Source organism: Elgaria multicarinata, chromosome 1, assembly GCF_023053635.1.
Source record: "Elgaria multicarinata webbii isolate HBS135686 ecotype San Diego chromosome 1, rElgMul1.1.pri, whole genome shotgun sequence".
Classification (NCBI taxonomy): Eukaryota; Metazoa; Chordata; class Lepidosauria; order Squamata; family Anguidae; genus Elgaria; species Elgaria multicarinata.
The window spans coordinates 75,825,833-75,848,842 of NC_086171.1; the positions used below are offsets into that span (position 1 = coordinate 75,825,833).

The window sequence follows — 23,010 nt, forward strand, 5'->3', positions numbered from 1 at the left end:
TTTCGGAGCTCCGAGTTCAGGCAGAGCGCTCCGGTCGCCATCTTGAAAACATTTCGCCATAGGATTGCATTGCGGCAAATAATCGCGCATAACTACGTTGTTTTTGAAGCTATCATTCTGAAAATTCTTGTGCACAGAGAGTCGTGGATGGGGGTCATTTTGAGACCACTCTCACCTCTCTGCATCGTACGGGTCACGGGCTATATTTTTGTGAAAATCGGGTCAACCGCGCGGCTCAAACTGCGTTTCCGGCTTTTCGCCCATAGGATTGCATTGAGGGAAAGAATCGGGGATAACTGGGGGGGGGGTTTAAGCTATCATTCTGAAAATTCTTGTGCACAGAGAGTCGTGGATGGGGGTCATTTTGAGACCACTCTCACCTCTCTGCATCGTACGGGTCGCGGGCTATATTTTTGTGAAAATCGGGTCAACCGCGCGGCTCAAACTGCGTTTCCGGCTTTTCGCCCATAGGATTGCATTGAGGGAAAGAATCGGGGATAACTGGGGGGGGGTTTAAGCTATCATTCTGAAAATTCTTGTGCACAGAGAGTCGTGGATGGGGGTCATTTTGAGACCACTCTCAACTTTCTGCATCGTACGGGTCGCGGGCTAGAAGTTTTTAAAAAATCGTCGGGAAAAATACCTTTTTCAAAGGGCTGAGGGGCAGAGTCAGCTCCCGGTCATGATGATCCCAAAGTTGGAGGAGGGCATAGGCAAAACAGGTAACTTGGGATTCTGGGAAACTTCTCTTTCTTCATCTGAACGGGCTTTTCCCCGTGTTTTTTAACACACCTCGCAGGGATGTTGTGTGTGGGGTGCCCGATTTTCAAAAATTCCCCAAAAATCAGGGGATGATGGGATTGCTTTGAAACTTGGCGTGCGTGTGTATATCCCCATGAGGTGTCATGGTGCCAAACATGAGGTTTCTAACTTGAACAGAAAAAAAGTTGTATAATTTTTTAGCTTTCAATGCAAGCCTATGGGGGGGGAAAACGGAGCTCCGGATCCGGATCCGGAGCTCCGGGCGGAGTGGAGCGGAAGTGGGCGGAGCGGGGGCGGGGCGGAGCGGCCCGATCCGAAAAATGGCGGATCTGCAAGTGAAGCGGAGCGGGGGGTCCGTGCACACCCCTACTGGATACCCTATAGGATTTCCCCTTTGCAGATCTTAAATAAATGTGGCCCTGTTTTAACCCAACTGTACATGTCTCGTCTCATTATTTATCAACCTCCGCACTGCAAGAAGATCAGTAATGGCCCACTATTAATAAGTTTTTCATTGAGGAAACCCTGATAAGATTTGCAATGTTTTCTCCAAAAGACCACTTTAAAAGGGCTGATTTCAAATCAGTAAATTGTGTATACAAAAAAGTTATTTTTAAAAAAATGAATATCAATTATATATAACCATTTCTGCTGAAAGCAACCCCTATCATTTTGTTTGCCTCTACTGATGGCACTTAACGAAGAAAGTTTTGCCCATTTCAGTCTGATTTTAGCAGCATCTGCAACTGCTCAACAAGCTCTAAGGCAGAAGTGTGGGGAAAGCAACTCCCAGAGCTTCACTACATTGAAACAAAAACCCCATGCCCTTACTGGGTCTTCATCTACCAGAAACTTTGCGGGATTATAATCAGCACAATACATACACTTCCCCCACTTTCTTTGTGAGCAAGTTCCATATGTTTCATTTATACAGCCAATAGATGGCACTGCAATATTGCACAATTCCAAAGTACACCACCTCTTTGATGGGGGGTTTATATTTATGACTGCATTTTCAGTGATTTATAAAATGGTGGAATAAAGCTTTAAAAATGATGGGAGAGGCACTGGACATTGACGATGTCAATCATGAGTGCATGATAAATGCCTCATGTAGAAACGGTCCCAGCCTTCCTGACAAATTGGCCTTGATGGCAGGGGCTTCTGGGAATTAGTCCAAAAATCCAGAGATCAAACTTCTACCCACCCCTGCTCTGAAGGACACCAATGGTACTCTGTGAGTGGGAGGGGGCACACACACACACGCGCACTTCTAAAATTTATATTCTGCCCTTCAATGGCCAATCAGCATTCCCAGGGGGGCTTACAAAAGAGTTTAAAACTACATTATTACAAAACGAATAAACAGTAACCTGCCATAACAACTCCAGTTAGTTTTACCCTACCCTGTGCCTGCTTACCCTACCCTGTGCCTGTTGGCATTCTCTTCCCCTCCTTATTGTTTTACTATGACTTTATTAGATTGTAAGCCTATGCGGCAGAGTCTTGCTATTTACTGTTTTACTCTGTACAGCACCATGTACATTGATGGTGCTATATAAATAAATAAATAAATAAATAAATAAATAAATAAATAAATAAATAATAATAACAGTAAAAACACAAAAACAAAAAACCTCCCACATTTTTATTTATTTCTCCATTTTTATTTATTTCTAAAACGTATTGCTGCAACTGTATTCCCAGTTACCTGGGCATAAGATCCACTGAACTCAATGGGACTTACTTCTGCATTAACAGATAAAGGTAAACCATGCACGGGAGCACGTGAAATCGAAAGACATATATGAGACTACGCATCAGGCAAAATGACAAACCAGTAAAAACTGGCCATACGTTTTGTTTTTCAAATTCCAGTATACGTCGGACCACACTATAAACAATGGAATAAACAAACCTTCACTCACCCCTACCTTTCTTTGAAAAACGCTCTTGATGTGCATCCATGTCATCCATGCATGGGTAACTGGTGGCCCTGAGAGGCCTTCCGTGTGGCTCTCGACAGGTGCCCAAACTGCCAGCACCAAAAACCCACCTACCCGGCATTGTGCCACTGCTTCTGCCAGGATTTTGCCATGGAGGACAGCATGCAAGAAGCCCCATTGTGGTGTGCGCACTTCCCCAGCGTAATCATGCTCCCGCCAGCCTGCCAAATGGCTGTTTGATGATGGGCTGGCTGGAGCATGATTTAAACAGCAGAGGCGACGCATGGGAATGGATCTCCTTGCACGCCAGGAGATCGCGTTCGCACTCCCATCCGCGTGCTAAACAGCATTTGGGGAAGAAGGCACATGTGGGGGGGGGAGTCATCCCTGTATGGCATCTTCCCCATTTAAATCACATGCCTCTCCTCCCTGCCCAGCTGATCAGGGCTGGGCAGGGAGGAGGCACAAAGGGATCACAGTTTTAAGCCTTCCTGCCCCTATGCGCCAAGATGGGGAGGAGAAAGTGTCTGCGCCTGTACTGTGCTTCAGCGTGTATGCATCTGCATGTATATGAGAGTGTGTGCGTGTGTATGCATAGGACCACATGCAGTCCTCAGGGGCAAGATGATTAACCAGACCGGGGTCAATAGAAATGTTGTTGGTTGGAGAAATGCTCACTATGATCCGCTCTGCCCTTCAATCGGTTATTCCCGTGTTTTCCATTTGAGACGTCATTATCAGTGGATAACACAAACATGCCTTCTCCAACCTGGTGCCCTCCAGATGTATTGGACTGCAATTCCCATCATTCACAGCCAGCCTGGCCAAGGCTGATGCAAACTATATTATATGAAGCATAGTGTTATCTGACAATGCTGCGAGTAGGCCTGGCACGCACTTAAGTTCTTTTAATTTAAAGGGCGGTGTATGACGTGGGGATGTCTATATGCCCTATTAACATTGCAGTGGCTGCACAGTGGCGTGGCATTGTTTATATGACACAGCTGCCAACTCACAGCCACATTCGGCTTCCCCACAACCCCCGACATTGCCCGTTTTCAAAGTGCCAATTTACCGCAACTTTTCAATTTGCTGCAAAGTGACCACGTTGTTGTTGTGTCTGGTGGCTTTGGTTCAGGTTATCCACAAGTGGGCGTAGCTCTGGGAAAGCATGGGAATGCAGGGCAGGTGGGGGGGGGGGAATGTGACAAGCAGAATGGCCACCGGTACTGTGTTTTTTTCTGGCTGGAGAGCCAGCGCTCCCTCCTGCCATCTAGCCTTTTTTGGTTTTGCCTGGCAGCAACGATGCTGCAGGATTTTGAGGGAACCATCTACCAACACATCATCCTACAGACACCCCATGAATGAAGAAGCTACTTATCAAATAAGAGCTAGGCCAGATCTACACTACTGCTTTAAAGCACTTTAAAGCACTTTATAACAGTTTGGACAACTGTATCTGGAGTGTGTCCTGGGCCCCAACAGTTGTCAAAACTGTTATAAAGCGCTTTAAAGCAGTAGTGTAGATCCTGCCCTAGTTAGCGAGAAAGGTGGGCAAATGTGATTTAAACAATAACAAAGGGACAGTGAAAAGCTGGCTAATGAAAGACAGGCTTTCTAAGGTGTCCTTATTTTTAAAATTACCAAAGTTACAAAAGGAGCACTTACCACAAATGTTTGCTGGGCAAAGTTCAACTGATTCTGAAGAACCAACAAGATGATGTAGGGCAAAAAGCTAATCATATACACCAAACTAGAACAGAGAGCAGCAGTGTTGGCAGCGCTAAAGAACGCGCTGAGCAGGTAGCTTAGCATGGTGACTGAAACGCCAAAATCCAGGAAGAAGAGGAAGACAAGGAAGCCGTCGCTATGGGCAAAAATGTGGCTCACTTTTAAGATGATGGTCAGAGCGCAGCTACTTATAGCGAGTACAACAATGTTCTCCAGAAACCAAGCTGCAAAATGAACACCGGGGTGCACCCCCATGGTCTTCATGTACTGTCAAGGCAAAATAAATAAATGAATGAATAAATGGCATTATAGCTAATGGAGAGAGAGAGGGAGAGTATTTACAGGTACTGCCAAACTGCCAGCAAATGGTAGTTTGTGCATTTTATCTACCCACCAGTAGTGCGACACAGACACTAAACTCATCATTTCGGTAACATCAGGATTTAAAAAGAGGGCGGGGGAAATAGCAGACTTCAGGGGCTTCCAATTTCATCAGAACCGCAATGCTTAGGGAGGGAAGGTTGAACTGTTTCCTCTTCCTTCATGGTCCTGAAGGAAATCTCCTCCTCAACCAAAGCTGCTATTAGCCCCAAAATGGAAACCTCTACTGGCTCAATAGAAGCTTTCCTCTTGGGACTAACAGCACTGTGAGCAGGAGGAGATGCTTTTGGAACCATGGTAAGGGAAGAAAGGGTTAAACTTTCCCCTCCTCATGCACTGTGGTCCCCACAAAAATTGGGAGGGTGTGCCCGTTCATTGTTTGAGCTGATATGGAAGCAAAGGTCATATCTAGTTCAGCTCAGGCACACACCAAGATGGCAGTCCAGTGGTTCAAGGTCTCAGGCAGAGATTTTTCCCAGCCTGGCTATCTGGGACTTGGAGAAGGCAGTGACTGAACTGGGGACTTCTACATAAAAAGCACATGTTCTATGCCATGGTCCCTCCTCTTGAATGAATTCAGCTTTTTCTAGTTGTGGTATAGTTAACTGCACATTTTTAGTAAAACTGTCTACATATCTTTAATGTTTCAGGTCTTCTTTTTTGCATCCATGTGGTCTAGAAACTAGGAATTCAATCCAACTGAACATAAACCCATTTAAGTGCTTTAGGAGCAAAAAGATCAGTTATTTTTACCTCTTCAAGGTGAATTTCTCTCTCATAAACAAGCTTTCGGACCATGCTAGCCACCGATACCATCCATGTTAGCATCATTATTAGTGGGAAAAAGAAACCAATATTGTTCAAGAACCTACAAGGAAAAATACATTTATAAGCACTTAAGGAATTGTTTTAGGAGCAAAATATTAATAGTAATGGGGGAGTAATCCTATGGTCCCTAGACAGAGTTGAGCGGAGGCAGCAGAGGATAGCTCAGATTCCTGAATCTGAGGTTGGAGATCCGAGGTCCTGAACTTTGGGATTTAATTATTTAAAAAAAGTTTGCATGAAAATTCAGATGTGTGTTTGTGAAAATTTCTCCTAATACATACATTTTGTATAGATTTTTCCCCAATAAACACATTTTTGCAAATAATTTCCCTAACGTAATGCACTTTAAACATTATTTTTAATGAATCTAATGGACAGCTCCATTGTATCTCTTCCTTTTGGAAGATATGCAGGTCATGAACACCTCCTTAAATTTATTTATTCAATTATCTACATGAAATATTGTTATACTCCCTTTCAAGGCAAAGCTTCCTCAAGGCAGTTTTGACAAGTTAAAATTTTGAACGATAAAATGTAAAATAAAACAGTAAACATTATAAAAATCAAAATCACCATCCATTCATTTCAAAGCAGACTGGAGGTTCATCTACACCTAGAGCCCTTTTGAGAGGGGGGAGGGATGATTGTGAAGTTTTCTGATTTAGCAACCATCCCTCACAGGGCACACGCCAGCAAGTTTGCTTGCAATTTAAGGAGAGCCATTCCGGTGGGGCGGGATTATGACTCCTGACTCTTGCGCAAGAGCAGAATTGCAATCCTGCGTGAAGATTACTTTTTTTTAAAAAAAAACACACAGCGCTGAAAGACCCCTAGACCAGAATGGGTCGACAATGCTCTTCCCCTTACCTGCGATACCCATGGGCACAGCTGGTTGCCTGTTCGCTGAGCTCCACTACTCGTGAGGAAGAGCAACAGCTTCGGAGGGGAGGGCACACCAGCCGCACACCTCGGGATTTTTGCAAGAGCGAGGGGAAAACGGGACAAAAGCTGTCATCAATATCCCGGGAAAACTGAGGCGTCATCCCTAGATCACTGCGGGATCAGCTGTGCATCATGTGGTGGGGTAGGGCTGACCTCGATACTATTTTGGAATAAACGACTGGTGCGGATTAGGCCTGGAACATCCAGGACTTTAAAGCCCATTTAAAAACAGTCAAGGAGCGAGTCATGCCTGCATCCTGTCACAGGGCATTTCACAAGAATGGGGCCAACAGAGAAAAGGTCCTACCTCTTGTGACCTAATAGATCATACTGGCAGACACATGGGCAAGGCCGCTGGGCCCAATTTTAGGAACAGAGCAGGTTCATATAGGTGCACGCAATCCTTCAAACAATCTGGTCCCAAGACATTTAAGGCTTTAAAGGTGATCACATGAACTTTAGATTGGGCCCAGAAACACATTGGCAAGCAATGCAGCAGGTACAGAAATAGTGTTCTATGCTCTGATCACTGAAAAATCAAAAGCAGCTCCCAGTCCAAGTTAAGCAAGCTACTTACAGGTCACTGGTATGGCAGGGATAAGGCATAGCTTGAACTTGTACTCCTGCATCCAGGACATCTACTCCAGTGTGCACCGAAATGATGGCTCTTTCTATCATGTCTTGCAGAGGAATGAAGATGTGGTTATACTTGAATCCATCAGCTGGTAAATTTTGAGGATGGGATTTCCACACTGGGTTCTTGATCAGATCTGTTCTCATGCTGTACAGGACACTTGTTCGAATGGTGTATGAGAGATGTTTGGGGAGCTCGTGGACAAAATCTGCTCCATCCCCCTTGGGGCTTGAGGTATTAAAGATGACACCTTGGTGAGAGATGAAAAGGAAACAAGAAGGTGAGCACAGATCTCAAATTCATGTTGCTTGCATGCCTTAGATTTACATCTTATGAGACTGAATACTTTAGGGCAGACTTCCCCAATCTGCTGCTGTCCAGATGATTCAGACCACAACTCCTAGCATTCCTGCCCCTTGGCTAAGCTGGCTGGCTCCGATGGGAGCTGAAGTCCAAAACATCTGGAGGATCCCTGAGTGGGAAGGCTGTTTTAAGGACATCAAGCTTAGCATGGAAAAGTCCTGGGTGTTAATTTTTAGTGTGTGTTGACCCACTTATTCTATGTGTGCATCTCACCAAAGTTTAACAACTTTAGGATTATATATATGATAGGGATATGAGATGCTTGAGCCCAACAGCATTCTGTGGTGTTTCCATTCTGGTAAGCAGCAGCAGCAGCAGACTGCAGTAGATTTTTTTTTCTGATTCTGGAAATGTTTATTTTATTTTATTTATTTTGTTATTGCATTTATATCCCACCTTTTTTCCTCCAAGGAACCCAAGGCAGGATACATAATCCTCCTCCTCTCCATTTTATCCTCACAACAACAACCCTGTGAGGTGGATTGGGCTGAGAGTGTGCGACTTGCCCAAAGTCACCCAGTGGGTTTCCATGGCCATGTGGGGACTAGAACCTGGATCTCCTGACTCCCAGTCCAACGCCTTAGCCACTACACCACACTGGCTCTCACTTTTTCCCCAGGTCCTACAATTTGTGGAAATGTTAAATTGGTAAAAACGATCCCATTTGCGTAAATCTCAAGATCCATTTAAAACAAATCCAAATTGCACCAGTTGCTGCCATTTAAAAAAAAACACCCGGAGTTTGCATATTATATCAACCTGCTACAGATTGACGCCAGCAGGGCGAAACAAACGAAATCTGCCAGAGCCAAACCATTAAGTTTTTAACCCACAAACAGAATTATTATACATCCCTAATATAAGAACATAAGGATGGCCTTGCTGGATCAAACCACGATCTATCAGGCCCAGCGTTCAGTTTCTAACAGCGGCCACACAGGTGCTTCTGGGAAGCTTACAAGCAGGATATGATGGGGAAAAAACCTGTTCCCTAGTGAAGAACAGACCCGACAATCGTGTCAGATTTTCGGGAGTAGGCTCATTTCATTTCATTTCTGAACAAACACACGAGTGTGTGTGTTTTTATATTCCGCACAGAAATGTGTACTTTTTTGCACACACTTTTCCAAATGTGCACATTTTTGGTAAACTATTTCCTAATGTATGTGTTTTTTCCATGTACTTTTCATGGATATACTGCATTTTTATGCACACCCTTCTCAAATAGAGACATTTTTGTGCACTTCCTACACGCCCATTGAACTGCATTGGTGGCTGCCATTTGCACAAAATGGGATTGATGTAAAAAGCTTACCTGCAGTTTTCTACAAAATGGCAGCTCGCAGGTATGTGGGGATCTCCGTGCTTGCCCAACTTGGTGTTTGCCAAGTCAGGCAAGTGTGGGGGTCCACACACTTGCATCCAAGTGGCCGAGCTACCGGAAACCCACTGAACTCGATCCCCAACCGGATATCCTCCAACATCCCTAAGACAAGGAAGTCCCAACGAGTTCAGTTGGACTGAATCCTAAATAATTGTGTTTAGGATTGCAACTCAGCAATTCAATCTCATGAATGCCGAATTCAGTAGATCTCATCTTCCAATTTCACTAATTTTCCAGGTAAGTGTACATAGGATCGATGCCTTAGCTGGATCTTGCTCTCAGTCTTCAAATGCACTTGCTGTACATTGTTTTCAATATGAATGCAACCAAATACTAAAAATATAACCCTTCATTTACCACCAAGATATTACTGCATTTTTCTCACAGGGAGAAAAGGGGCAGTATCCAAAGCTGGCAGTCTGCCAATACTAAATACACCATCCTAATGGAAATGAACACTAGCACAATAGAGAATGAAGGCATGCTAGCGCAATCCCAGAAATTTTACACACACATCCGGAATGGGACAAGTCAGCACAGCTGCCTTTCAAGAGCTCTGCTGACTTCTCCCATTCCAGAAGCACAAATTCGCAAAAGTTTCCACTTGCGCTACAAAACACTCACTCCCCATCAGGCTAGCATTCAGTTCTGCTTAGCGCCACGGCAGCGTTGGACACTACCCAAAAGAAAAGGTGCTGATGCAATCCTGGACATGTTCTGCTGCTGGCTGTTTGTCACGATACTTACTAGCTAAGAAATTATTTTGCTTCATGAGTTCATGGGCCTTTGCCTCCAATTTCTCCACAGATTCAACGGGCTGGAAACGCTCCAGTAAAAGACAGGAAGAAATGTTAACCATGAGCCATGCCATTCGGTTAATATGCTCAGTTGCTGAGTTGTTAAGCATTTTCTCTATCGTGGTCTCTGAAAAAAAGAAATAACATGGTATTATTAATAACAGCGTTTGGGGATTTCCTGCTTCCCTGAACTGTCAGAGATTCCAAAGGAGGTTGCTGCCAGATCAGTTTCTTCATGAGGAAAGAGTACTAGAGATGCATGACAGTTTTATGATACCTGGAAGAACAGGTAAGCAAGTCCATAAAGCAGTAGTTCTCCCAGAAGCCAATAACATACACTTGGAGCTCCTGCCACCAGTCAATAGAAAAACTCAGGCATCAGGTTCTTTCACTGGCTACCTTACAGCTCCCAAATTGTTTCTTTTCTGCCTTCACTGAAGCGAATGGGAGAGGGGGTTGTGTCAGTAGCGTGTTCCTGAAGAAGCAATTTCTCGCGAAACAGGTTAACGTACCGGACTCCTGTTGGTGCAATGAAACTACTATGCTAAAGGTGTAATGAAACTTCTACACTAAAAAATTGACATATACAGATATGGAAATTGTAAAAATTCTAAATAAAAATCTTATGTTTACATGTATGTAAAATTGTAATTATTGGAATGGTGAAATGCATTGTGATTCGTCTATATTGTAAAATTGGTGTCAAAGATTATGTCTATGTATATATGACATTAAATTGGTGTGTTTCAATGGTGATTAGTGTATATTGTAAAATTGGTGCAAAGACTGATCTATGCATATATACAATGCTGAAGTTATTGGAATGTTGATATAGAATTGTTATTATATAAAGGGTTAAAATAGTATGGTGATTAATTATTGTTCTTAATTGTGGTTGGAGGGTGGATACCCTAGCTTTATAATTAGTAGCCACCAGCTGCCAATGCTCACTAAAAGGAACACACAACCATCTATGGCCATTGAGGAAATATCCTTCACTATTATGGGTTGGATTCAAATGCAAGGCTTCTTTAAAGGAGCTATTTATAGCACGCTCATGACTGGCCACTCACAGAAGTTTCCGGGTGGATTGCATGGCACAGTAAACAAACAGGACGTCTCTCATTGTTTTATTTTATCTATTTCTTTAAAACATTTCTTGGGCACCTTTCAGGGCAGAAGCCTTCACAAGGTGGCTTACAACAATAAAATACATAAAAAACAGTTACAATGTTAAAAGCAATAAAAACATACTCACAATAACATAGCAATTAAAAACAACAATAAAACCAGCAAGAATAACAATGGCAATAGCAGCAACAACAGTACTCATATCATCAGAAGGCCATGGTAAAATAAAATGTTTTCAAGGCCTTCTTAAAAGCTTGTAAAGATGGTGCACAGCAGACCTCCAATGGGAGCTTGTTCCACAGGTGTGGGGCCACTGCTGAGAAGACCCTCTCCTGTGTGCTAACACAACTAATTGCTCCTACAAGGTGGACAAAAAAAAATCAGAGATAAGCTGGAATAAATCCTTAATGGTGTGAAATCAGCAGTGCGTAAAGCTGACATTGCACTATAAACTTGTGGAGGAAGGACTTCCCTGCTATCAGAGGGAGAAGAGGGTAAAATGCCTCCCTGCAACAAAGGGAGGCAGATCTGGCTTACTCCCAAGTAAGGGAGACCCTGAGGTGACCATATGGAAAGAGGGACAGGGCTCCTGTATCATTAACAGTTGCATAGAAAAGGGAATTTCAGCAGGTGTCATTGGTATGCATGCAACACCTGGAGAAATTCCCTCTTCATCACAACAGTTAAAACTGCAGGAGCCCTGCCCTCTTTTGTATCTGGTCAGGTGCTGCATGCATACCAATGACACCTGCTGAAATTCCCTTTTCTATACAACTGTTAAAGATACAGGAGCCCTGTCCCGCTTTTCATATGTTCACCCTAGCCCTGAAGACTCTTGCCAGTTGGGCAACACACCAATTTAATAAAGAAATAAATAGGGTTGTAGCCAATGTTAGTCCTACTTAGAGTAGACTCACCGAATTGAATGAGTCTTTAGGTAGTCATGCCTAAATTAAGTCCCTTTCATTTCAATGGGTCTACTCTAGGTAGGACTTATGTTGGATTTAACCTAATGAGATTTAAGTTAGTCATGGCTAGCTGAAATCCTATTGATTTCATTGGGTCTAACTCTCATCTAAGCATAACTACGTCTGGATTTAATCCACTCTAAACAAAAGGCTAGACTGGGAAACAGTCATCCCCACTATTGCATTGTGCCAACTGAATTCCTGCTACAATGTTTGCAATGAAATGCAAACATTTTAAATGAAAATGAGGACATAATTTCACGACTGCAGTAAAAGTCCTCTACTCACTCATGTACCTAAGTACACTATCTCATAGAGAAAAAAACAGGCACCATCTGTTAGTGCAAATGAGCCCTGGAGCAGGAAGAACAACAGGACTTACAACTATACTGTGTAACTGGGAACAGCAGAAAATAATTTGCTCTAAAAAATGCCAACTGTTCCCAAATTCAGATCGCAAATATTATCTCAGTTAATATCCTCTGAATGAGCAAATATTCAGCCAGTATTTAATATTCAACATCAGCGTTTGACAGTATCTGAAGCCTAACGTGAAACAGCAGTCTGCATTTGACGGTATCTAATAGGACCGGGGTGCAGAAGCTCTTCCAGCCTGAGCGCCACATTCCATTTGGGGGAGGCTTTGGGGGAGGCGCATTCCAGGGAGGGGAGGGGCCAACAGGAAAGGGGTGGGGCTAAAAAAAGGACAGCATGTTGTAGCTGAAAGCTCTTACTGCTAAACTTCAGGGGGGTCATTTCAACCTTATGGAATGGGGGCGGAAACTGCAGAAAAGCCAGGAAATAACCAAACAATAGTTGGCTGGGAGAAAGGGGTGGGGCTAGGAGAAGGGATGGGGCCATCTGGGGGAACTCAGGGGGCTGGATTTGGGGCCCGAGGTTCTACAACCTTATAGTAGATGCTATGCAGAAAAATTCTGCACAGGGAAGGCTGCTGCCTGTTTGAATCTTACCCTTGGTCCAGCACTGAAGCCAATCAGCTCAAAGATTGACCGTGTGGATATATGTCCCATAAAGCCGAATGCTGGAGATTCAACACAGTTAAAAAGAAGGACTTCATCACACAGTGCATAGTTAAACTATGGAATTTGCTCCCACAAGACATAGTGATGGCCACCAATTTGGATGGCTGTAAAAGGGGATTGGACACCTTCATGGAGGAGAAGGCTATCAATGGCTACTAGTCCTGATGGCTGTGTGCTTCCTCCAGTAGCAGAGGTGGTAAGCCTATGTACACCAGTTCCTGGGAAACATGGGCGGAATGGTGCTGTTGCACCCATGCCGTGCTTGTGGGCTCCTGGTTGACGGTTGGCCATTGTGTGAACAGAATGCTGGACTAGATGGACCCTTGGTCTGATCCAGCAGGGCTCTTCTGGTGTTCTTATGTCCACACGTACTTACCGTATACTCTCAGTTTCCTTACTAGCTCGTCCACATCCACATTCAATTGGCTCTCTACAAAGTTCTTTATAAAAGCATTCTGCATTGCGTCCTAACACAAGAGATTGAAAGGAAAGGAAAAAATGTTGGAAAACGGTACCACTCCTTGCTGGAAAAACCCAGACTAACATATGTCAGGCGATTCCATCTCTCACTCTTATTGCTTTGTATTGCTTTTCATTATTAGATCACGGCAAAAACGCAACGGAATCGCCTTTTTCTCCTGATCTCAAGCACTCCCTCATGAGCGGTCTTCCTAATCAGTGGTTGACAATCGCTGTGAAATCAACACAGCACAGTCCTTCGAGGTTTAATGCTCAAACGTATGCAGACCGAGGAATGAGAAAACCTCGCAAAAGGCACAACAGACTCTACTTCCCCCATTGATTTATGGCCCCACTGAACTGCTGCAGTAAAACGGAGCAGGACTGAGCACAGCACAGAAGATTGGAACACACAGAGGTATAAATATATACCATTAGGAATGCACCTTGCCTAGGCATTGCTAAACAAACTGTAATCAGGAAAATTGGGCAGAAAGATATTATTATTTTTAGGATAATGGGATTTGCAAAATGGAACTTATACCTGCAGTGCCATTAATTCCTGTTGCTATAACCCAAGCACAATGTGGTGGGAGTAGAGATGTAAAATTTCCAGAAATTTGGAAGCCATGGGAAAAAAACGTTTTTTCTATTTTTGTGTTTTTTTCTGGAAAAAAACGGAAATTTCCGGAAAAATTGAAATAATGCAATATTAGCACTTTTTACTGATTGGAAGTCACTTTGTTACTTTAGGAACATAAAATGTAATTATGTCCAAGTTGATTTGGCATAAAATTATTACATTTGGTATATTAAAAGTAGTGTATTCAAAAAATTATTACAAATTTAATTTATATTTTTACTTGTTTTTGGTAACAAATGGAGCTACAAGATCCTGAACTGTTAGGAACGCCTGAACGGTAAGGAATCTCCTTGGTTCTACCAGTTTATGAGCAGGCAAAAAACAATTTTAAAAAACAAGAGAAGAAACCACCAACATTAGTAACAAAGAAAATTATTTATGTCTCTGCTAGTCCTCCAGTGTCAAGACATAAAGCCCCCATTCCCATAAAAAGAACTGAGAAAAAAAAAGGACCAAGATTCAATGAATATGCATGAAATTTAATCAGACTCATTTTCTGACGTATAGCTATCACTATTAATTTCAGTCTCTACTTCAATGCCAGTGCTGCCCCCTAGAGGCAGAAATGCATCTTGCTCTTCCATTTGAGAGTTGTAGTCTCAGTTTACAACCTAGGACTTGCTTGTCCTTGGTGCACAGAAATTGTAATAATCTGATACTGTAAATAGATATTTAACACCTCGTCTTAAACATTTTATTCATCATGCTAAAATAAAACATCCTGTAATATATTTTTTTCTTCATTTTTTTCAATTTTTCCAATTTTTCGGAAAAAAACAAAAAAGGCTTCGGAAAAAAACGGGGGGAAACTGGTTTTTTTCCTAATTTTTCCAGGGGTTTTCCTGGCCTTCACATCTCTAGGTGGGAGGCAAACAATATGACAAGTTGGGGTGAAAGGAGTTATAAATGTTTTACTTTTCGAAGTTCACATATTTTGGTTTTTGAAACTCCCAGGAGAATTTTTCAAAGTATTTTTGCCTTAAATGAGGAAAAATGAAATAATTTGCACTGTTCTCCAATGTAACATGAATCTATCACATACTCTTCCTCTGCTTACCCGTTTCTCCATCTCTGGCTTCTGCTGTTTTTCCCCCTGTGTCTATTTTAGAATTTAAGCCTCTTGGGTTAAACAGTTCTCATACCTGTTCTTAGTAAAGTGCCTGGTATGTAGATGTTTCTTTTCACCCCAGTGGAGGCTGGTGGCTCTGATTTCAGTGGGGCTGTAATTCCATTCTGAGTTTCAGTCAGAACCAGCCAAAATTCTAAATGAGCCATGCAAAGTGCTGAGCCCAATCCCCCAAAATAGGTCCAGCACCTTGGATGGCACCTTTATAGTTCTGACTGGTTCTAACTGAAACCCAGAATGGAATCACAGCCCCACTGAAATCAGAGCCAACACTAAGGTGACCATATGAAAAGGAGGACAGGGCTCCTGTATTTTTAACAGTTGTATAGAAAAGGGAATTTCAGCAGGTGTCATTGGCATCCATACAGCACTTGTTGAAACTCCCTTTTCATCACAACACTTAAAGCTGCAGGAGCCCTGCCTTCTCAACCAGATCCAAAAGAGGGCAGGGCTCTTGCAGCTTTAACTGTTGTGATGAAAAGGGAGTTTCAACAGGTGCTGCATGGATGCCAATGACACCTGCTGAAATTCCCATTTTAATACAAAGATACAGGATCCCTGTCCTCCTTTTCATATGGTCACCCTAGCCAACACACTCCATTGCTTCACGCCATTTCCAGAATTTCACCAACCTGCAACTGGCTGATCATAAGAAAGCTTTCGCTATTTTGAACAAGTTCTGTCATTCGAAGCCATGCCTCAGAATATATCTTTAAGTTCTCCACAAACCTGAATGTGTGATTAGCCTGAAAAACAAACAAAAATTCCCGAAGTTAGATCAATGGGGAGGAACTAGGGTATATCAAACCATCTCAAGCACTTTTCCAATCTAGCTTTGACTTTTCAGCAGGCCTTCTCTCTTAGAGTCTGGTTGGAAGCAGCCATCTTAGGGCCTTGCTAGACGAGGCCTTAGCGCGCTGTGAGGCCCAGTTTCCCTGCTGTGTGTCCAGACGACGCACAGGGGAATCCAGGGTCAAGGCGCACTGAAGCCTCCTTTAACGCGCCATAAGCGAAGTCACTTATGGTGCGCCTTTTCTGCAGCCCCGGCCTGAGGCCGGGGCTGCAGAACATCTAGCAAGGTCCGTGGCTTTTTGCGGCTACATGCTCGTGAGTAGCCGGGAAAAGCCACGGACTGGGCCCAGCGCCCAGCGCTGGGCCCATCGGGCCAGGGGAATTCCGGGGGGGGAGATAGGGGGGAAGGCCGGACCGGCAGGAGAGGGGGAGGGTGGAGGGCGACACAGGGGACGACAAGGGAGGGCGGAGGGCGACACAGGGGACGGCGAGGGAGGGTGGAGGGCGACACAGGAGACGACGAGGGAGAGTGGAGGGCGACACAGGGGATGGCGAGGGAGGGCAGAGGGCGACACAGGGGACGGCGAGGGAGGGCGGAGTGCGACACAGGGGACGGCGAGGGAGGGCGGAGTGCGACACAGGGGACGGGAACGGGGAGGGAGGGAAGGGAAAGAGTGGGCAGGAGGCATGGGAGGGGATCAGGAGCGGATGGGGGAGCTTAATTAAAAGAAAAGGGGCGCATGTGGCCCCTTTAACAAAAAAATAAATAATGGCCAACGCTACAGGGCTTCCGCAGTCCCTGCGCGTCGGCCGTCTAGGAGGTGGGGCAGCGCGCGCTAAAGTTAGCGCGCTGTCACCCCGCCTCCCTGCCGGCTTATCCGGCAGGGTCTAGCAAGGCCCTTAGTTGCATTTCCTGGGCTTGCTGGTGGCCTATGCAGGGACTTAAATCACCCTTACTCCCAACCTGATGAAGTGATTATTTATTTATTTGTTTATTTCTATACTACCCACATAGCTAAAGTTCTCTGGGCGGTTTGCAACAATTCATAAAAATACAAAATACAACATAAGAAAATAGTCTAAAATTATGAACACAGAGAAAAATTAAAACAATGTAAACAGATAAAAGTAATTTAAGCAAACAATTTTTTTCTTAATAGACTTGTTCTAAAACAGCAGACATAGGCCTCATCTACACCAAGCAGTATATTCCACTATGAAAGCAGTATGAAAGCGGTATATAAAAGGCTGGAGCCACATAACTGCTTTATGGAGGTATTGAAGAGCACTGACAACTGCTGGGGCCCATTCACATATACGAAAAGGGTATAAACTTTAACCAAAACAAACTATTAACCAAAAACAAGAGTTAAGGTAAGTAACTATATTTACAAGATCATATCCCTAAAAGACATTAACTGTTAGGGATATGATCTTGTAAATATAGTTACTTACCTTAACTCTTGTTTTTGGTTACTAGCCCATTCACATATACCATATTCCGCTGTCATACCGCCTTCATAGTGCTATATCCTGCCTGGTGTAGATTAGGCCATAGATGCCTCATCACATACCATTAAAAGGCTGGTGTAGAGGGTTTTCTTTACCTGGAGCCAAAATGGTGACAGTGTTGGGCCAAGACAGTGAGGGCCTAAAGGTGATCTCTGACAAAGGAGGAACATAGAGCGGCTGGATGCTCAGCATCACCACTGTGACAGCACCAACCTGAGTCAACAGCTGCATTTGTCTTCTGGGTGGACCAGCCCTTGATACATGAGTGGCAACCAAAAGTTGGCCACCTGCATGCAAGATCTTTTAGGAACTCTGGTTAAGGAAAAGGGAGAGGAGGAAGTATGGGATAGAAGGAGAAGGCAGGCCAGTTCTGACAGAAGATGTAGTTTAGCAAAGGCAAAAAAAACAAGCAGAAAAGCCCGATATGAAATGCAATGCACATGCGTTTGCTCAAAAACATAATTGCATACTGGAGAAAATGAGAGCGATTGAGGCAGCTCAGGGAGAATGGCTTCTTCAAATGTGAATTACTCTACGATAAGTAAGATGATGCTATTACCGAGAATGACTGTATTTGCTATGGCTGGAAATATCTTCTGTCTGTAAATACGATAACATATTTGAGGAACTAAATGTTGTAGGTAGTGTAAAGTCCCGCTGCTTGTAGGAGGATCATCTTTTTCATGATAAGGAGTGAGTGTATATTAGAGGATTAGCAGAGGAGAGGGGAAAGGCTAACTGGATATTGTATGCACCGTCTGTGCCATCTTCTTCAGCAAGCAGAAGAATGTAAACATGGATGGAAGTTTTGATATTGAGGATTAAGGGTTAGACCAACGTGACATTAACAGGCCATTGCTACATGTGTTTATTTAGGTCTGATACATTCACTTACTGGGCTGTTGCTCCAATTGATGTGATGAAGAAACAGCCACTATCCTTCTTCCTCTACTACACACATAACAAAATGGTCCTTTTCAGACAACATCCTAAGCCATGGCTAGGCCACTAACCCTTCTGCAGCAAATGGTTAGTGAGTGTGTTTAAATCGTGGTTATGTAGCCACCATGGTTAGGAATGGTTCACCCAACACGCTAAGCCATAATGTTTAGCTCAAAATGCTTAACCACCGCGGCTTAGCATGTCATCTGAACAGGTTCAATGTCTGACATGGATGGGACTGATATTCCCAGTAGCCTGACTCTTCTTTCTAAAAAAAAAAGAGAGAGCGAGGGGAAAGATTGTATGCATCAGGACTTCACAAGTGAGGGCATTCCTATATGACGTCCATCTCTTACATTATTGCCCAAATTGGCAATATCTCAGGTCATGTAGGATGGCAGTGGCACAATTCTCAATTGCACAGGCAAATTGATGTGTGCACTGTTTGTACATGCACAAGGTGTGTTCACGCAGGCTGGGATCAGACACCGCATTCACACTCCCCTCCCTACATGTGTTCTCTGTTCAAAGGAGGTGGTATTAAAATGGAGTACAATCGAACAGCATACAGACAGACAAGATGGAAATTCAGAATTTCAACGGGGGCAAACTGCCTGTAATTCTACCTCCTACCCCTTCAACTTATGGCTGACTGTCATTTTGCTGATGTCTCATCCACCCCTGGCCGTTACTATGTTGCTGCCACCATTTTAAATATACGCCACAGGGACTTTTCTGTGGTGGTACAATAACTGTGGAACTCTTAAGGCCAAGTCAACAGATTTTAGTCAGGTTCCTAAAGCATTTTTCTTTCACCAAGGCTTTGAGGTGAATTGGGGTTTTTTGTTTTGTTTTTAAATCATGCTATGTTATTCATACTAGCTTTGTTCTGGTGCAGTTTTTATGACAGGGTTCCCCAACCTTTTTGGGCCCAAATTTTGAGGGAGTATCATGGACCTCTCCAAAATGGCTGTCATGGTTGCCCATTCATAAAATAGCAACAATGGTGGGCCTAGCTGGTCATACAGTACTCATTTCCCAGAAGGCAAACTGGTGAAACTAAAAGAAGAGTAACTTGCCCAAGAAACCAAGTACAGGGCAGAGGTAGGGTCTGAGCTCCAAAACACAAAACCACTCTTTTGAACCCAAATAAAGATGGTGATGGAGCAGCACTTCACTCTGGAGCCTGCCAGGCTCCCAGTTTTTTTAAAAAAATGTTTTTTAAAAATCAATTATTTAGCGTGACCATATGAAAAGGAGGACAGGGCTCCTGTATCTTTAACAGTTGTGTTGAAAAGGAAATTTCAGCAGGTGTCATTTGTATATATGGGGAACCTGATGAAATTACCTCTTCATCACAACATTTAAAGCTGCAGGTGCCCTGCCCTCTTTTAAATCTGGTCATGCTAGTATAGCTCCTGCAGCTTTAACTGTTGTGATGAAGAGAGAATTTCACCAGGTTCTCTCTATATACAAATGACACCTTCTGAAATTCCCTTCTCTATGCAACTGTTAAAGATATGGGAGCCTGTCCTCCTTTTCATATGGTCACCCTAAATTATTATGCAGCTATTATGAATGTTATGAAAATTAGGAAGACTTATGATTAATAGCTGTTTAGAATTACTTGAGCATCTATATATTTTCTTTTGCGTTTGTTTTTTGTAAGGTATGCAAAGGTTTTTTTATGTTTGTATATTTATAATTTTAAGAAACATGAAAAGTAGAAATGAAATAAAAATCAGGAGGGGCAGCGAGCCTGGTTGACCCCAAAGAGGTGTCTCTGGGCACTACGTTGGAGATTCCAGGTTTAAGATATTACAGCAAGGTTTATGTATTGGAACTTTTCATTCCTACTTTGTTGTAATCTGCCCAGAGTTCCCTTGATAGGTAGAATTGCCAGGTGAAAGATTCATTGTATACATATGGACATACATAAACTGCCTGTTTATTTATTTGATTTGTACCCTGCCTTTCTACCAAAAAAATGGCACTCAAGGCAAATCAGATCCACACACTTCAAGTTCACATATCCAGCCTGGCCTAAATCAGCCCTGCCCAGGTCTTAATTAAACACTATGTTTGGGGATGAATAACAAATACCTTCACATGTTACTAAGCATTAATGCCAGTCAGCAAAATCCCTGTCATTATGATATAGGGTGACCATATGAAAAGGAGGACAGGGCTCCTGTATCTTTAACAGTTGCATAGAAAAGGGAATTTCAGCAGGTGTCATTTGTATATATGGGGAACCTGGTGAAATTCCCTCTTCATCACCACAGTTAAAGCTGCCAGAGCTATACTAGTGTGACCATTTTAAAAGAGGGCAGGGCACCTGCAGCTTTAAATGTGGTAAGGAAGAGGGAATTTCACTAAGTGCTGCGTGCATACAAATGACACCTGCAGAAATTTCGTTTTGAATACAACTGTTAAAGATACAGGAGCCCTGTCCTCCTTTTCATATGGTCACCCTACATTATGAAAGGCATCCTTTGTGTGGACAGAGAGCCTTGATATTACTAGGACTACTACGGGGCACACAGAATTTCCATGTACTTTCTGCATGAGGACATGTTGCACATGCATGCACATTGCACAGAGAAGCGTGCTTCTTTCTGCATAACATAATTCTGGCTTCTGTTGCTTGGGCCTAATCTACACCAAGCAGGATATAGCACTAAGAAAGCAGTACATAAAAAGCAGGAGCCACACCAAGCAGGAGATAGCGGTATGAAAGCGATATGAAAGCGGTATATGGTATGTGTCAATGGGCCACAACAGTTGTCAGTGCACTTCAATACCGCGATACAGCAGTAGTGTGGCTCCTGCCTTTTATATACTGCTTTCATAACCGCTTTCATAGTGCAATATCCTGCTTGGAGTAGATTAGGCCAGTTTTATGATATTATAGCAAGGTTTGTATATTGGAACTTTTCATTCCTATTTTGTTGTAATCTGGCCACAGTTCCCTTGACATGTAGAATTGCCAGGTGAAAGATTCATTGTATACATATGTACATATATAAACTGCCTGTTTATTTATTTGATTTGTACCCTGTCTTTCTATCAAAAAAAAATGGCAATCAAGGCAAATAGGATCCAAACATTTCAAGTTCACATATCCAGTCTGGCCTAAATCAGCCCTGCCCAGATCTTAATCAATGTTTGAGGATCAATAACAAATGCCTTCACATGTTACTAAGCATTAATGCCGGTCAGCAAAATCCCTGTCATTATGTAGGGTGACCATATCAAAAGGAGGACAGGGCTCCTGTATCTTTAACAGTTGCATAGAAAACTGTTGTTGTTTAAAATGGATACTGTATACTGTTGTTTTTATATTTTTTGATGGTTTTAAATTTTGTATACTTTTTAAACTTTTGTAAACCGCCCAGAGAGCTTCAGCTATGGGGCGGTATATACATTAAATAAATAAATAAAAAAATAAATAGGCCTTGGTCACTCGAGAGTGTGACAGAACGTAGGGAGACGTGCATACATTCCCATCTAGCCATTCCTCGTCGTCAACAGATCCCCTCTGATTCAAGTCTATTTCGGTTTTACCCAAACCTGGCACTGCCTTGCTATACAAAATGCCTTTCCTTATTACTGAGTATTCACACTTCTTCTCCTGCCCAGCTCCACTTCCCAGGAAATGGATCCACCTTCATCTACACTTTTTCAAAAACCTGCCAAAAGCAAGGAAGTTTTAAGAGCTGCTCACATTTAGTTTTCATAATTAACTTGCCATTGCCTCTCTTGCCAAGAACAGAGCAAACATTTACAAATTTCTATACAAAATATTGACAAAGGATGTGATGCCTGATTAACAGCAGTTTTCCACAATGTACCGGTTCTCGCCTGACGCCAAATCAAACATTTACAGCCAATTCCTTTGTCAGAGGACACTCTTCATGAGATTTGTCACTGTGGTAAAGGAAAAAGCAGTGTGGCAAAATAATAACAAAAGCAACATTTGTTGGCACACGTTTATTTTAGGCACACCTAGGGACAGCCAGAGAGGAAAGGCGGGGGGATGTAACAGGCCACTGCTCACCAATCAGCAGCATTCTATATGACACTACTGCTAATGTCAATTACATTGCGCTACCGTAAGCGACCTCTAACACAACACCAATATGAGGGTTTTAATTGTAAACTCCCCAGAGAGCCTTCACTGTTGGGCAGTATAAATATGTAATGAATAAATATATTAGCTGGCACAATGGGTTTTCTGGGGAAACACAACGCACAGGCAAACGCTATTGGCCTTTCGTTAGACTTCGCTCACACTAGCGCAATGCAATTGACGTTAGAGCTAGTGTCAAATTGGATACTGCCCATGCATCCGGACAATATTAACCCAGCTACCGACGGCCTCTGTTTTGCAACAACAATCTACAAAGCCATGGGACCTCCCCCACTTCAGTCGCCGCTCTGGGGTTGTGGCAGATTGCTGCCCAAAACTGCACTTCACTGGCCACCACTGAGCAAAGCATTCTCAAAGAGTGAGGCCAGATTTCCAGAAGAAGAGTCACTGTGTGTTTACATTCACAGGGACTTACTTGAGGGAAGCAGAAGTGCCACACAAATAACTTATAGTCCCATGGGTCACAGGCACCA

At 43.2% G+C, this 23,010-nt stretch overlaps 1 protein-coding gene across 1 annotated transcript in view; it reads right to left on the reverse strand.

Annotated features, from left to right (window-relative positions):
* The window catches only part of ABCA13 (ATP binding cassette subfamily A member 13), a 331,836-nt gene that overhangs the window by 203,913 nt on the left and 104,913 nt on the right, over nt 1-23,010 (reverse strand). The window contains exons 27-32 of the mRNA XM_063124168.1: nt 15,771-15,884; nt 13,287-13,377; nt 9,719-9,895; nt 7,168-7,474; nt 5,574-5,688; nt 4,377-4,706 (exon numbers count right to left, since the gene is read on the reverse strand). Of these exons, the coding sequence (XP_062980238.1) occupies nt 4,377-4,706; nt 5,574-5,688; nt 7,168-7,474; nt 9,719-9,895; nt 13,287-13,377; nt 15,771-15,884 (1,134 nt within the window). The remainder of the gene's footprint in view (nt 1-4,376; nt 4,707-5,573; nt 5,689-7,167; nt 7,475-9,718; nt 9,896-13,286; nt 13,378-15,770; nt 15,885-23,010) is intronic.